The sequence below is a fragment of the Myxocyprinus asiaticus genome, chromosome 34, assembly GCF_019703515.2.
Source record: "Myxocyprinus asiaticus isolate MX2 ecotype Aquarium Trade chromosome 34, UBuf_Myxa_2, whole genome shotgun sequence".
In the NCBI taxonomy this organism is placed as follows: domain Eukaryota; kingdom Metazoa; phylum Chordata; class Actinopteri; order Cypriniformes; family Catostomidae; genus Myxocyprinus; species Myxocyprinus asiaticus.
In genome coordinates, this window is record NC_059377.1 from 4,453,923 (window position 1) to 4,471,631 (window position 17,709).

The 17,709-nt window shown below is 38.5% G+C and overlaps 1 protein-coding gene across 2 annotated transcripts in view; it reads left to right on the forward strand.

The window, feature by feature from the left end:
* The window catches only part of LOC127425690 (receptor-type tyrosine-protein phosphatase U-like), a 477,304-nt gene that overhangs the window by 112,377 nt on the left and 347,218 nt on the right, over positions 1-17,709 (forward strand). For both annotated transcript variants that reach the window (XM_051671910.1, XM_051671912.1), the window contains exon 2: positions 8,390-8,518. In XM_051671910.1, the coding sequence (XP_051527870.1) occupies positions 8,390-8,518 (129 nt within the window). The remainder of the gene's footprint in view (positions 1-8,389; positions 8,519-17,709) is intronic.

Here is a 17,709-nt window from a genome sequence, read left to right on the forward strand (position 1 = left end):
TTGGTCCCTAATGGTATTCACTAGACATAACATGCTACCAGTTACCATTAGAGACACACAGGGACCATTTATTTCCATTAAAACCAATAAAATTCCCATTATAATGGGGGCCTGGGTAGCTCAGTGTGTACTGACGCTGACTACCACCCCTGGAGTCGCGAGTTTGAATCCAGGGTGTGCTGTGTGACTCTAGTCAGGTCTCCTAAGCAACCAAATTGGCCCGGTTGCTAGGGAGGGTAGAGTCACATGGGGTAACCTCCTTGTGGTCACGATTAATGGTTCTTGCTCTCAGTAGGGCGCGTGGTAATTTGTGCGTGGATCGCAGAGAATAGCAGAGAATAGCGCGAGCCTCCACATGCTATGAGTCTCCGCGGTGTCATGCACAGTGAGCCACGTGATAAGATGAGCGGGCTGACTATCTCAGAAGCGGAATTGACTGAGACTTGTCCTCCGCCACTCGGATTAGGTGAGTAACCGCACCACCATGAGGACCTAGTAAGCAATTGGGAAGAAAAGGAGATAAATAAAAAAAAATAAAAAAATTCCCATTATAAAGATTAACACCATTAGAATTGCTGTTATCATTATCTGTGTAATCTGTGTACATCTCCCTGGGTACTGCCATGTGCCTGTGACATCATACACACGATTCAAAGCGATGTTGGAAATTTCTCCCTGTTATGCCAGTCAAACAGAAGGGGAGAAAAAAAAATAAATAAATAAATATATATGTAAAAAAATAAAAATAAAAAAATACAGTGCCAATAATAAATAAATAGTAGATTACCCGGTTATGAAAAGTTTATACAATATTGCACATCGTTACGTATGATATAATCTATGTCACATCCTGCAAAGTATATCCAATGCACCATGAGCTTTCACTGAGATCAATGATCCCCTTCAAAAGAAAAATCCCTCAGGTTTACCATCAATTTCATACCTAATTTTCTCCATGTGTAACACACTGCTAAACTCAGTTAGCCACGACTCAGAGTTAGGTACGAACACTTTGTTCCAGGTCTTCAAGATTATCTTCTTTGCTGTTGTCATCCCGTGTTGAATTGTCTGAATTTGGTTAAGGCTGTGACCCTCTAAGTGTGGAGACCAGCCTGATATAGCAACAAGGGATCAGGGGGTAAGTCAACCTTGTATACCTTAGAGTAAAAACAAAACACTTCAGACCAGAACTTATATAATTTAGAACAGAACCAAAATAAATGAGCCAGTGTTCCCTCGTTGGACTTACATTTAACACACAGGGCCAACACAGAAGAGTATATAGAGAGCAGCCTGGTTCGGGAGTAGTGTAGTCTGTGTACAACTTTATATTGAATCAACTGAAAGTTAGAGCTAACGGAACATGACCTAATACCCCGAAGGGCTTCAGCCCAAGTGTCTTCTGAGATATCTATACCCAGGTCTTTCTCCCAAGACATCTTCAAATGTTGTGTAGAATGAACCCTAGAATCCTGAAAGAATTCAACAAATCTACATACAAGGCCCTTCATATCAGGATCGAGGGTCATATAAAAATAAAGATATTCAGGGGGTTTGTATTCTTCAAAATTGGGGATATTAGTTGTAACATAGCTCCGCACTTGTGAATATATAAAGAAATGAGAAGAGGGTAGTCCAAATTTTGTCTGAGTTGAGTAAATGAAGCAAATACATTATCAATATACAAATCCCCTATGGTTACAATTCCTTTCCATATCAAGAAGGCCTGATCAGTCTGCAAGGGGGAAAATGCATGTTTGAAGGCTATTGGAGTAAGAGTACTGGTTTGTAGAAATTTGAAAACCTTTCTAATCTGATGCTAGATCCTAAATGAGGTATCCGCTATGGGGTTATGTTTTCTGATTGCTCTGATAGGCTTCTTGTCTGCAAAGAGTAGAGCAGAATCCTGAGTATCTTGCGCGATGGCTAGCCATGCAGGGGTAGAAGAAAACAATTCACTAGGATAGGCACATCGCCAGTACAAGCCCTCACATTAGCTGCCCAGTAGTAGTGCATAAAACAGGGTAACGCTAAGCCTCCTACGTCCCTTGATTTAAAAATGTGCTCTTTGGTTATGCGATGCACTTTATATCCCCAGATAAAGGGCATTATTAAGTGTCAAGTCAAGTGTCTTAAAAAATAACTGAGTCAAAAAAGTTGGGACATTCTGAAATAAATAAATAAATCTGGGTAAAGTGACCATTTTGATTGTATGGACACAGCCAATCAGTGTTAGAGGGAGCACTTGCCAAGTCTCTATATCTCTCTTCAGTTTGTCTATCATAACTCTGTAATTCAGCTCATATAAACTTTTCTAATGTCTGAGGACTACAATACCAAGATAGTTTAGATTCAGCATCTCAACCCATGAAGAGAAATTTTGTCCTAAGCCAGATTCTTCTATGGTAGACTATATATATGTCCATTCTACCTGGTCAAATGCCTTATGGGCATCAAGGGCTAAAATGGCTGTTTTGTCAGGTGTGCCCTGATTTTTATACACATAATATTCATAAGCCTTTATACATTGAAGAAAGAGAATCTTCCAGGGATAAAACCAGTTTGATCTTTATGTACGATAGCGCCAATGCATTTACTCAACCTATTCGTTACGATCTTGGTAAATACTTTAAGGTCATTACCAAGAAGAGCGATGGGTCTATAAGAGGAAGGTATTGTCTCGTTTCCTTTTTGGGCAATTTGATCAGATAAAGTCGTAGAAAACTCTATACAGAAGCCATCCGGGTCTGATGCTTTACCATTGGGAAAGCTCCTGATAGCTGTAAGGATGTCCTCCAATGTAATGTCCGAATTTGCCCAAGAGAACAAAGACATTTTGTAACGTCCACCGAATCCCCTTTGTTTTGAGAGGAATACAATTCCTGATGGATTAGTGGTCAGGACACCAGATCTCGACTTGATGGAGTTGATGGCTCTACTTGCTTGTATGCCTCTAAGTTGACGAGCTAGCAAACTTACTGGTTTGTCTCCTAGTTCAAATTGTTTCTGCTTAATCTTTAATAAAAGAGTGCTAATTTGACTAGACAAGATGGTATTATATTCATATTTCTGTTTCATAATACTAGACAGAATTGAATTAGTGTGAGTTTAAACTGCTGCTCTAGAGCTGACAACTGTATCTCTATCTCAGATAGTCTTTTGCCCCTTTGCTTTTTCAATTCTGTTTGAAATGCTGTGTCGTGGCCTCTGATAACAGCTTTGAGGGCCTCCCATAAAGTTGAGTCAGACACATCTCTTCTGTTGTTTAGAGTAAGGTATTCAGCTATGCAAGCGAAACACTTTTCTTTGAATTTCCTTCATTTAACAAAGTAAGGTTAAAACGGCATGCATAGGGAGGTCTTTCTATATCAAAATCTACTGACATAGAGACTGGGCAGTGGTCCGATATTAGAATATTATGATATTTAGAGGATAAGATCTTAGAGGTCAGTTTGGAATCAGTTAAAAAGTAGTCAATCCTTGTATGTGAGTTATGGACCTTCAAGAAAAATGAATATTATTTGTCAGTAGGGTGGTGAAGTTTCCAGATATCACGTATATTCAATAAGTGAATATGTTTATTGAGAACAGATACTGAACTAGAAAGTTTGGGGAGGCCAGAAGAGAGCCTATCCATTAAAGGGTCAAGAATACAATTAAAGCCCCCCCCCCCCCCCCCCGCATAATAAGATGAGTGGTAGCTAAATCAGGTATGAAATTAAAAACAGACCGGAAAAAATGTGGATCATCAAAATTGGGGGCATACAGGTTCAGGAACATAACGTGCTTTTCCAAAATAGTGCCAGTCACGATAAGATAACGCCCATTGGCATTCCTTTTAGTGGACAAGTGTTGAAATGAAATGTTCTTTCATATTAATATAGACACTCAGGCGTCTGTTGAGAAAGTGAAGTGGTACATTTGGCCTACCCATTTGCATCTGAGCTAGTGAGCATTAGAATGTTTAATATGAGTCTCTTGCAAAAACATTATGTCTGCATGCAAAGAGTTCAAATGGAAAAAGACTTTGGATCTTTTAATAATATTATTTAAACTATGCACATTCCAGCTCAAAATATTCAGATGTTTCCTAGAGAGACTCATCAATGTGCTGCGTTTAACAAACAGTAGGGTGATCGTAGAGGTGTTATATATAGCCAAGGTACTGTAAGATAAACAAACCGGAAAATACACGTAAAAAACCATAGTACAAAAATTAATTGGTATAACATCAACCCAATAAGCTTGCTTCCCAAACATAAGCAAGTCTCAAAAAAACCCATTTAAACTTGAGGCAGCTAATGAAAACACAAGGAAGAAAAAGAAAATGACGACCAATAGCTGACGAACAAACTGTGCTTCAAAACAATTGCGCACAGCTCCATAATCACTCTCAATGGTCGAGCAAAAACTTCTAACATAAAGAGATATACCTTCTGATAACGTCGGCCGAGCAGTCCTTAAATTCCATATGAAACACTGTACAAATAATCTAGTAGGTTAACCCAGGCCTACACCGTAAACCGAGTCCGAATACTCCATAGGCCACATAGTCCACCAAGCCCTAGAACTGAAAAAGTCACTTTTACCAAGATGTACCCCATCATACTTAACCTTTCCTCAAGTTGGGAGACTGTCAATGTAAGATTCGGCCTCCTGAGGGCACGGAAATATTTTCTTTTTTTTCCCATGAGTGAGGATAAGTCACGCAGGGTACAGGAGGCCATGTTTTATTCCTTTAGCTTTTAGTTTCTCCCTTGCACCATCAAACTGTTTACGTTGGTTGGACACCTCTGCTGGAAAATCCTGAAAGAAACGAATAAAGTTTCCGTCAAAGGAGAGAGGGCTCTGGTTGCGGGCAAGACATAGTATTTCAGCCTTTACGAAGTCCTGGTGTATCCTGGCAATCATGATGCATGGTTTGTTGTTTGCAAGGGGGCCGATACGGTGTACACGGTCAACCTTTATCCCACGTGGAAAATTGGCTACCCCAGTAGTGAAGTCAGTAGACCACATACAAATCATGTGGGGTTACCCTTCTCAATGTTTTCAGGAAGGGTTGCTATCTTTATATTCGGTCTTCGAAACCTGGCTTCTAAATCCGTTACCTTGGTCTTCAGGGATGTATTTTCCTGTATTAAGTTGGAACAGATCTGCTCTAGATGGGAGATGTGTCTCTCGTAGTCACTGCTAGCCTCTTCCAAGTCGGTGATACAGGATGTGTTAGCGGCTAGTGTTGACTGTACTCCCAACAAGGAAGCTTCCAAATCATTAAATCGCACATTCATGGACAAGTCCATTTTCCTGATAGCCAAAAGGATAATTTTGGGCGAGACATCATCCTCCCCATCCAGAAGTTGAAAAGCTTCAGCATACCTGGCCTCATTAGCCGGATTAGCTTGATCGCTAACATTAGTTTCAGTTAGGGTTGTGCTTGGTGGAGTCTCTCCCACGGTGCCAGCAGCCAAAGATGAAGCCTTTTTACCGACCTCCTTAGATTTAATCATTGTCCAGGCTTTAGTGGTTATTTTCAGATCAAGTTTTGCAAGAGTGTTAAAGTTTTTATCTATTTATGCCAGTGAGAGCTGACTGAAAATGCATCCTACTCCATGTGCTGCTCTCTAGCGCCTCTCTATGCTTTTTAAAAATGTTTTTAATATGCTCCTTGAGGTTAGTTTATAATGTTATCAAAGTGTTTTTACACAAAAAGTGGTCAAACAATTGTAAAACATGATCATTTTCCATCCTCATTCTAACCCTCTATCAGAAACGCTTGGTTATAGGCTGCTTCTCCTTTAAAACTTGAAAATAAATGCCCACTGTTCTGATTAGCTAATGTCATTGCATCGGAAAAAAGTATCCACGCCCCCCCGCCATGTATGTTAGTATGTTACTACTCCGTAATATATTTAATTACAATCTGCTTTCTCCACACAATATACAATTATTCAACTCAAACAAATATTCTTTATCTGTTTATGTATTGATTTGATAAGCAGCAGTGTAATAATGATGCACTTGGTGTTGGTGTCCTAATCAGAGGTTACTTAGTGATAGAGGTCTGCACTGGCCTTAAAATGAAACCTGAAGCTGATCCGTAACTGAGACCATACATGTACCCGAACCGTACCCGAACACGAAATCGCTCACTGTCTTTGTAATTTCTTCTCCTAGCAAGTACTGTTGCAGTAGACTGTATTTTATGTTAGCATCGTAGGCAACATTCGTAACAGTGTTGTAACTGTAAACACACAGTTTTAACAAGGCACGGCACCCCCTCAGTAAACTGGAGCAGAAGGGGAAAAAATTGCCTCACCATTTATCAAGCGCTGAAACTTTACTTGGTGCAGAACAATCTGGAATAATGTTAAACAATGTAACAGTCACCTCTTTACAGCTTGAATCTTTGTGACACCTGTGCTTAAAACAATCTAGAAACGCAGGTGTCTTGACATGCCTTTTTGAAACTGAAGTTCTTTTTAACTTGGTACGGTGCCTAAAAATGTGCCGGTCCTGTGCGAGACACTGAAGAAACAGAGAGATGTGATGCAACAGTCAAAGACATCCGTCTGACTTGTGTTTACATAGGAAAACAATGGTAAAACAGAGCAGATGCATGCAAAAACACATTCGGTGTGAACGGCCCCTAACTCATACGTTCGCACGTGTCTGTGAGTAAGAGCGCATGCACGAAACAAGTTTGGTTGGCCTGTTTATTTTTTCACTAATTAAAAACCCAAAACCGAAGTCCTACTTGAAGAACTGACCGAACCCGGCCCGAAACCTGACCCATCGGGCCTGAGTCGGGTTGCAGACCTCTACTTAGCGATAAAAAATAGCTTACTGTAAATAAAAGATAAAAAAATAAATGGTTTACTTACCGGCATTACAGCAGGGTGCAATACAGTTGGTACTGCCACATATTTCAATAAAAGAAACATTGAAAAGCCTGCAGCATTTTGTGAGTGATTCACAAAAGAGTCCCCTCTAAAATGTGTTGAACAAACAAGTAATCGCACATTGTAGCGACCAAGCATGTCGTTAAAAATAAACTTAAGCCATTTATTCCTAACTCTGGGATCCTTCTGTGCAGTTTCTCTACATCCGCACACAACAACATCTTATACTCGCCATCCTCACTGTGTAGCAGTAATTTGAGCTGTTCTCTTACTAACAGTACACCCATGACGATGACGCATGTTGTGGGCTGTGTACATGCAAATGAACAATGTCTGTGTGACGTCACAAACACACCGATTTCAAAACGAGACTTTTCAGCAGGATAGTAACTATAAATGCTCTTTTTAGACTGGGGAGGAAGTTTTGAGTTCTGAAACTTTTTTTTATAATACAGTTAACAGTTAGTATGTCTAAATATTAAGGATAATTTGATTCACCTTTTCATGACCCCTGTCAGATCACTCTAAAGCCATATTTGTTGCACCCCTGCAGAGGTGGGTAGAGTAGCCAAAAACTTTATTCAAATAAAGTACAATTACACTCGGAATCGGACCGCAGCAAACGTGCCCAGTGTGAAAGCCCCCTTAATTTGAAGAGCTCGATGCAGCAGCAGTGACGGACTCGGCTTGAGTGACAGTCTGTGACAGCGCATGCAGCTGTATGAACTTCCGCTGTCATAAAAGTCCCAATAAATTACACATTAATTAAAATGAAACCCAGTAATGTAACGACAGGAACGCCACCCATTGTAACTATGTAAAAGTACATTTTTTTCATTAGAAATTTACTTGAGTGAGATTAAAAAGTACCCACTTTTAAACCTACTCTAAAAGTAATTTTCCCCCAAAAAAGTTACTCAAGTAAATGTAACAGAGTAAATGTAGCGCATTAAAACCCACCTCTGCACCCCTGGGCTAGTTATTTTGCAGACATGGAAGTCTACTTGAAAGGGGAAATACTTAAATCTCCAAATCTGTTGGTGAATATTATGTTCAAATTACAGATCTGTAAAAATCTGACAACAACGCTATCATAAATTGTGCTTCTTTAGCTCAAATCACAAAAAAAAAAAAAATATATATATATATATATATATATATATATATATATATATTTTTTTTTTTTCATTCCAGCTAATGCGCTTGTGTGATCTAGAGTTAACAAACAGGCAAATGGCTTTTTTAATTGTAAGGCAGAACTATAGCCGCCATATTTAGTGCTACGATTTCTCTCATTCATATATGACCCGCCTCATCCTTATATTGTCTCTGATGGTATGCAGCATGTGTATACATAGTAGATTGAACTGTTGAACTTTATAAGAGTAAGGACATCACATTTACCATAATATGTCCCTTTTAAATCTCTGATATCCCATGCAAGTATCCTCTTTTTGTAACAGTGTGCTTCTGTATGTGTGTCTCTCCAGCGGGCTGCACATTTGAGGAAGACTCTGACCCCAGTCTCTGTGAATACAGACAAGCACAGGAGGACAATTTTGATTGGCAGCTTGTACGGACCTACAGCTGGACACACATGACCTCTGACCTTACACGGGGTGAGTGTTGTCTTCTTTTACTGCGATAAACACACTGGGTCACATTTCACATTACGATTGCCATAGTTTCCCACATTAATCTGTATGTGAGTTGTGTATTTTGATACAACCATTCTTAGCATATTTTGCTGATTGTACTCTGCACCAAAATGTTGTGACCTGCCTACCTAGACAGCAAGGCATCAAAATTGAGATATATAAAATTATGATATATAATTTAAGATACCTCGTTTTGGCCAAAATGTATGGCAGAATAGTGTATCCTTGCAGAGAAGGCAATTCAAGAATATACTGTATTGAGACAAGTTTCAAAATGGCGGATGCATCGAGAGAAATGTTGATTATAAATATTGTTATATTCAATTACCGAAAAGTATTGAGAGAATAGTAAAAAAAAAAAAAGAAAAAGACTATTTTGTCCAATATTTGTGTGTTATATATATTTGTCTGCTTTTTTTAGTATTGCGTCTTTAGTTTAGCAACATGCTAATGTCACATTCTATTTAAGTCAATTGTGAGTCGAGTCTCTTGAGTACTTCATGTGATGAGCACTATGTAGTGCATTGCAAAACAACCTCTAATGAACTTCCATTTCAGTTATGTAGGATGCTGCCTTAGAAGGTAGCTGCCTATGTTTGTAGTACACAGCATCGCAGCTTACTAGATTTTGGACCAGAGCTTGTGTGAACATATAAAGTCCCCTGATGATAGGGCACTATATAGTGACAGTGTGTTCTTCAGAGTGAATAAAAGCCTCTTCTTTTTATCCTGACCTCATGCATGGATTGTCATGGCAACTCATGGTCTTTTTTGCCAAAATATCTTGAATAATGTCCATGCACTTTACTAAGTTTTCCATTTTAAAAGTGCTTTTAGTTGTGTTCCACGCCTGGCCCTGCTGAGTTTTGTGTTAACTTGTTTTGTTTTCTTCAAAAGTGCCACTATATCTGTATAACTGCTTTAACATTACATATTTGTGGGCTATTAGTGGGCAGGACATTATGTACATGTAGGAGCGACAGATAAACATGGAGTCAAGAAAGAACTTGTTATTAAGGGCCGTTTTTAGGCCCAACACGAAGCAGAGTTTAGCTGTTTAACAAAGTTTAGAGATGTTTCAACCACCGAGCAACTGTGCAACTCACATTAATTCATAAAATTCAACCAATGTCTCTTTCAAGGAAAGTCAGTCCATTTGGTGGCCATCTTGGGAACGCTTCCAGGCAGCTATTTTATCTGGATATAAAGAGTATAAAAGTACAGCTCCTATCTGCTTGAATTGGGAAAAACTGAAATCTCCAAAACAGTTGGCCAAGATTATGATCAATGTACATGTAAAATCTGCAGTAAAATCGGACAACAATGATATGATAAATGATGCTTCCTTAACTCAGATCACGCTAAAAAAATGCTACTTTTCAGGCTGTTCCAACGAATGCACCTTCACGTTCTCAAGTTAACTGACAGGGGATGTCTGTATCTATAAGGTGATTGGCTCTTTTACCTGTTAGGCAGGAATTCCTTTTCCACATTCACTATATTGGGTGTTCTAATTTCTCCCATTCATTTTAATATAAGTGGTCTGTCTCGGATTAAATAGTCTCTGATTCAACTGATATGTGGTTGCATGTGTGTTTATATTGGCTGTTTTACAACGGCATAGAAAGTGGCTTATCCAATTAGAATTTAGAGCTGGAACTATCCTTTTAATAATGTTAATCTCACTGTTTATTTAACTTAAGTGTTATGTAATGTGAAACTGTTTTTGCGCTGATGCCAGACTTACGTTTGTTACGAATAATCGGTAACGCTTTACATTACTGTTCCCATTGTAAAGGGTTTATACTAATAAGTAATTTACAAATGCGTTATAAATTATTAATACGCGGTTATAGCAACATGAATGAAAAGGGTGACTTTCATATAATACCTGTCATATAGTGAGCCATTTTACCTCTATCGTTTTATGTTATTTTGGAAGATAAATCATGTTATTCACTATTTATAAACTCATAATAATCTTACCAATTCCTTAAGAAATTCTTCATGTGTCCACTTTTCACATTTCACAGGTTGTTAATAGGCTTAATTAAGGTTATTAATTAAGGTTTCATAGGCACATTTTCATAGGTTATTAATGTTGAATACATGCTATTAAGCATTTATAACATGCAACCTAAAATGCTCACTATTTGGCAAGTGTTGCATGAAAGTCACCCTTTTAATTCATGTTGTTGTAACTGCATATCAGTGATTTATAATGTATTTGTAAATGGATTATTAGTCCTTATGAAGCCCTTTATAAACCCTTGAAAAATGGGAACATTAATGTAAAGTGTTTTCTGAATAATCTTATCCTTTGACTTGTGTCCATCAAATTCCAAATAATAAAGAAATAATCTAATAAGATAAAGAGATTTCATTTGTAAAGCATTTAATTCATAGGGTTACCAAAAAATGGGTTATATATATAATTTTTGTTGAATTTCCAGAAACAATAGCTATATTGTGATATATACAGTTACCATGATATTATATTACTCATACTGTGATCATTCCACCTCTACTGTCCACTGTCCTGAAACCTGAAGCATTGTGTAAGGTTGTTAACTGGACACTTGGCAACTACAGTGGTGTGAAAAAGTGTTTGCCCCCTTCCTGATTTCTTATTTTTTTTGCATGTTTGTCACACTTAAATGTTTCAGATCATCAAACAAGTTTAAATATTAGTCAAAGATAACACAAGTAAACACAAAATGCAGTTTTTAAATGAAGGTTGTTATTATTAAGGGAAAACAAAATCCAAACCTACATGGCCCTGTGTGAAAAAGTGATTGCCCCTTAAACCTAATAACTGGTTGGGCCACCCTTAGCAGCAACAACTGCAATCAAGCGTTTGCGATAACTTGCAATGAGTCTTTTACAGCGCTGTGGAGGAATTTTGGCCCACTCATCTTTGCAGAATTGTTGTAATTCAGCCACATTGGAGGGTTTTCGAGCATGAACTGCCTTTTTAAGGTCATGCCACAGCATCTCAATAGGATTCAGGTCAGAACTTTGACTAGGCCACTCCAAAGTCTTCATTATGTGTTTCTTCAGCCATTCAGAGGTGGACTTGCTGGTGTATTTTGGATCATTGTCCTGCTGCAGAACCCAAGTTCGCTTCGGCTTGAGGTCATGAACAGATGGCCGGACATTCTCCTTCAGGATTTTTTTGGTAGACAGCAGAATTCATGGTTCCATTTATCACAGCAAGTCTTCCAGGTCCTGAAGCAGCAAAACAGCCCCAGACCATCACACTACCACCACCATATTTTACTGTTGGTATGATGTTCTTTTTCTGAAATGCGGTGTTACTTTTACGCCAGATGTAATGGGACACACACCTTCCAAAAAGTTCAACTTTTATCTCGTCAGTCTACAGAGTATTTTTCCAAAAGTCTTGGGGATCATCAAGATGTTTTCTGGGAAAAATGAGACGAGCCTTAATGTTCTTTTTGCTCAGCAGTGGTTTTCGTCTTGGAACTCTGCCATGCAGGCCATTTTTGCCCAGTCTCTTTCTTATGGTGGAGTCATGAACACTGACCTTAACTGAGGCAAGTGAGGCCTGCAGTTCTTTGGATGTTGTTGTGAGGTCTTTTGTGACCTCTTGGATGAGTCATCGCTGCGCTCTTGGGGTAATTTTGGTCGGCCGGCCACTCCTGGGAAGGTTCACCACTGTTCCATGTTTTCGCCATTTGTGGATAATGGCTCTCACTGTGGTTCCCTGAAGTCCCAAAGCTTTAGAAATGGCTTTATAACCTTTTCCAGACTGATAGATCTCAATTACTTTCTTTCTCATTTGTTCCTGAATTTCTTTGGATCTCGGCATGATGTCTAGCTTTTGAAGATCTTTTGGTCTACTTCACTTTGTCAGGCAGGTCCTATTTAAGTGATTTCTTGATTGAGAACAGGTGTGGCAGTAATCAAGCCTGGGTGTGGCTAGAGAAACTGAACTCAGGTGTGATAAACCACAGTTAAGTTATGTTTTAACAGGTGGGGCAAACACTTTTTCACACAGGGCCATGTAGGTTTGGATTTTGTTTTCCCTTAATAATAACAACCTTCATTTAAAAACTGCATTTTGTGTTTACTTGTGTTATCTTTGACTAATATTTAAATCTGAAACATTTAAGTGTGACAAACATGCAAAAAAAATAAGAAATCAGGAAGGGGGCAAACACTTTTTCACACCACTGTATCTGTGGCATTTTGTTTTGACATTTCTGGGAGTGGATGTCCAATACTGCACTTATCTGGAGGGTTAAATTCCATCAAAGCTGCTAAAGACACTCCAATTGAGACAACAGCTTAGTTTATGGGGTGCTACTTGTTCAATAGGATTGATCCATACTGGGGATCTCTTCAGCATGCTAATGAAGTGGAACTGAGAAACAGAGGATAGGTAAAATGGTGTAGCGCTGGTCTAACAGATAAAAAAAAAAATCCGTTGTTGGCCTCTTCTTACTCTGTAGCCTAATAATACAGCAGTGGAAATACCTATTAGGGATGGGCACTAGTATTCAGATGTGGCAGCAATGATCTATCATGAAAACAATGATCGATGGTGATCATGCATGATGTGACTTTTCACATCATTCGAAATTCAGTGACAATTACCTGACAATTAAACACACGTGTCAAAGAGGGTGCTTATTTTTTAATTTTGATTACGTTGTGATTTTGAGGGGTACATTGATTGTCAAAGACGTCTCATAGCAGCCAAACTGATATACGACGCTGCAATGCTATCGTTACGATAATCAAAAGAATGTAATTAACCATGTTTTAAACACCTGTCTCACCAAAGTATTTGCTAAACATGTTTTATTATCATTAAATATAAGAACTTTGACTCGTTAATGGATATTATTTAATAAAAGTGAACGTTTGTCACTGACTGTAAACAACAAGTTTGCGTGACATAACACACACCTGCATCTCGGTGAAATGGGAGTTGAAGATTTTCGCATTAGTTTCCAAGTTAGAAGTCCGACATAAAGTGTCATTCTGTTGCACTTTCCCCAGTTGATAGGTGGAAATTCCGACTCTCCGAGTTGAAAGGAACGCTTCAAGAATCATCACAGTAACAACAATACAGCGCATTCCGGCTTTCCCCACAGGAGCGAACACTTGGGGAGACATACAAACAAACACACACACCAGGCATGTGGCAGTGGACTCAACGTGCTAACGCAGCGCATATACAGCAGGCGAGAGTTTCAAACAGCTAGACAGAGCGCAGCTAAATGGAACAGAATGCAGCGTCTTCAAAACTGAACTTCAACTTAACACGCATATTAAAACGCAATGGTTATGGTGTCTCCTGTTAAGCCAACCGTGATTTGAAAATAGACGGTTCAGACAGTCACAAAAAAAAAAAAAACTGGTGCATGCTTACTAAGATTACTACGGTAACGTGAAGGAAGAACAGACAGACGTGCATTGTGCACATTCTTTCATTGAGTTGGGCAGCGAATCTTCACATAATGACAAAATATGATGCATTATATTTTGATCATGCAATCTTGTGCACATTTTGTAAAAGATTATTTTATAACAGCCTATAATATTGAATAGATGGAACACTGGAACAACAAGATGCAATGCAGCAGCCAAAGACGTTTGTCAGACATGTTATTATATATACAGTTATGTACATGTCATTGCCCCTCGAGTACTCATGTAGTCAGAGTACTCGAGTAGACAAAATTACCAAAATGCCCATCCCTAATACCTATTAGTGTTTTATACTTCATTATAAGACCTTAAATATTTTATTTCCACCTAAAGAAATTAATAGAACTTTTGACAAATCTGTTTTAAATGATGTACACCCACGTGAGATGAAGACTTCAGTCATATCAGTGCAAAAAAGCACCTTTAAGTAATCAATTCTTTTTTATTAAGTGCTCATTTTGGTTTATAATTCAAGATTTTTCTCCAAAATACTAGCTCATTAAAACTAGTCGTCTTGTTGAGCTAAACTGTGTCTGTCAGTTTTCTGAGTTTGACTTCAAACAGAAGAGTACTTCCCTGCCCCCTGATACGAGACCACCCTGGTCCGACACTTTGACATGCTGCCTTTGAAGATCAGGTGCAAAAAAGCAGAATTCTTAGCTCTTGTGGCAGGAATTACTCTTTGCATTTAAATGGCACATTAGCACGGGCCAATTTTTTTCCTTGTTTCCTAACAAGATTGAGATGCTCATTTGTTTTGATGCATCGAGGCAGTGCTGTCTTTGATGTCAAGGTGTAATAAGACAAACTTTAAGTCTGCTGGCTTGATGCTTTTTTTGGCACCCATCAGGCTGCTTTGTAGAGTGTTGATTGAAGAAATGGATTGCATGTGTTATTGGTATAAATGGGAGAGTTTATAAGCTTTAATGCTAGTTTGTTCTTGCATCTCAATGATAGAAACTTCGACAATGTTTACCTGTATGCTTTGGAATTCCATGAACTCAAGTAGAACCCTTGATGGATATTCATTCTGGCACTTTCCGTTTAACTGCTGGACTATTTTAGAAAACTACTTTCTGGACCAACAGGTTGCAAAATAAACTTGCTTTGCAACATTTGTCAAAATTAACCTTGCCAGCAAAATTAAACTAGTGTAATTTATTTCTTATACATGATAAACATGAGTAGATAGGTCTTGAGGGGTGGCAAAGCCAAGATCAAACCAAAGTAACTGAAGTTTCATGAAGTATTAGCCACTTTAACACATGGAACCCATTACTTCTAATTGGTGAATTAACTTTTCTAAATTTGTAATTCACATAAACAACATGTTTATTGGTGGGCCACAGTTAATTTGGTGCTGAATACACAATGTTTGCATTTATGCATTTGCCTGTGGTCACGTAGGCCTGCAACTAAATGGTGTGGAGTAATTTTATGACAAAGGCTGTATCAAAGTACCTATTACGCTTTTAACTTTTAAGTTCTTCAAAAGAGTAATTACTTCAAATTATTCTTTCTTGCCATAAGCTGACTTCATAAAGAACTGTTTTGACACTGTTTGGGAAAAAGTATGTGGACATGACGTGATGCTAATTTTTTGTCCTGATCTATTAAGGAACTGAAAAAGACATTAAAAATGCGATTCACACAAAACAATTATTTGAATGCACCTCTTTTATAATGATTTTTTTTTTTATTTTATTTCTGAGTTCAAAGTCAATTTTATATTTTTGTGGAGCTTAAATTAAAAAATGTCATGTGGTGTAACCGTCCGGAGAGCTGAAATTCTTTTGTTGGCATAAGTAGTTTGGAATAATTTCATTATATAAATAATATATTATTAAGATTATGTGGTTAGTATTATTGAAGTCAGTTGAACAATACTAACACCAATCACGACAGCCAGGAACCTGGGAGTGGTGCTAAATGACCAGCTAAACTTCACAGGCCACATTTTGTCATCCGCTCGGTCTTGCAGGTATGCTCTTTAAGACAACTTTCCTGTCTGAATATGCTTCACAGCTCCTGGTCCAAGCTCTTGTCATATCAAGACTTGACTACTGCAATGCTCTGTTAGCCGGCCTCCCCATTAGCACAATTAAGCCACTGTAGTTGGTCCAGAATGTAGTGGCATGTCTGGTCTTTAACCAACTAAAGTGGGCCTACATTACCAATCCACTGGCTTCCTGAAGCTACCCACATCAAATTCAAGGATTTGACTTTTGAATTCAGGACAGCAGATGGAACAGAGCCCTCTTACTTCAACTCACTCCTCCATGTCTATGTCCCAATTCGCTCCCTGCGATCAAAGAATGAGCGATGCCTGGTGGTACCATTGCAATGAGGCACAAAGTTCATTGCTCTCCAGATCATTCACATTCTCTGTTCCTCAGAATGAGCTTCCAACCTCAACATGATCTGTTCAACAATCAAAAAACAGCTGAAGACACATATCTTCCATGAGCACTTAATCCATCTACAAACATAAAGCACTTGCATTCTATATTTATAAAAAATATATATATGCATCTTCTGGGTCTTTTTTCTGCTCTAACTTATATAGTACTCCAGCTATGAATATAACTTAGCAGTGCGATTTTGCGAATATTGTTGGCTTTTGTATGATGAATTGCTTATGTTCCCCATTTTGTAAGTCTCTTTGGATATATGTGTCTGCTAAATGACTAAATGTCTATCTAAAATGTAAGATTTGAAAAACCTTTGTCCACCAAATCAAAGTGAGGTGGTGTAACCAACATGCAGATTGCCATTTTGTTGCCATATGACAAGAAAATCATAAAACAGAGAGGGACCCTTTAGACCCTCAGGATTGTGTGAAGTTGTCAATGGCTACGTTTACATGGACACCTGAAAGCGGCTTACTGCGAGATTGCGGCGTATTGCATTAAAGCAACGTTCTGGTTTACATGCACTGTGTAAATGGCATACTCTTTACTCCCTTATACCTGACATGCGGCTCGATCAGTAAGTAGCTTTCTCCACAGCAACATAATTTCCCTGAGATGCTTGTTTAAATAACAAATATGGTATCCAAGGAAGCCTTTGCTATTTTATTCCCCGTTGCTTCACTTAATTTCAAGATATTCCAGAGTTATTGCTGTGTTTGTAACCTTAACTTTCTATCGCGACCTGCAGCGGAATTGTGCTGCAATAGTGGGGTTTCCCTCTTTTGTAAAACTCTAGAATTCCCCCAATGTACAAGTGCATATTCGCGAACATAAGGGACCATTGATATTTTACATTGGTGTGCATTAATGGCTATAGTTTATACTGTATGTCCTTGACCTACTATACTCTCAGAAATGTTTTATTCTTTCACCTTTGTTGACATGTTGTTAGGCTCCATCCTATGACTTGTAACAATGTCGCTAATGTGTTTACATGGCCACATTAAGCTGCATTCTCTGGGAGAAACCTTGGTGTGATAAACCGCTTTCTCTTAAGCCCCATTTACACCGTCAGTGACTTTGTGGCTTGGTGTCACTAGACTCTGCGATCTGTGTCGCTAGTGGGTGTTCCTACTGTTTGTCGCTGTAACGTTATTGGAGGACTGCATGTCTTGATCACAGATGAGGCCTAAATACCGGTTAATTAAGATAGCATTACAATTTGACAAGGAATCGCAGTGTAGAATGTTTTTTTTTTTAAATGTTCAGCAGTGTTCAGTG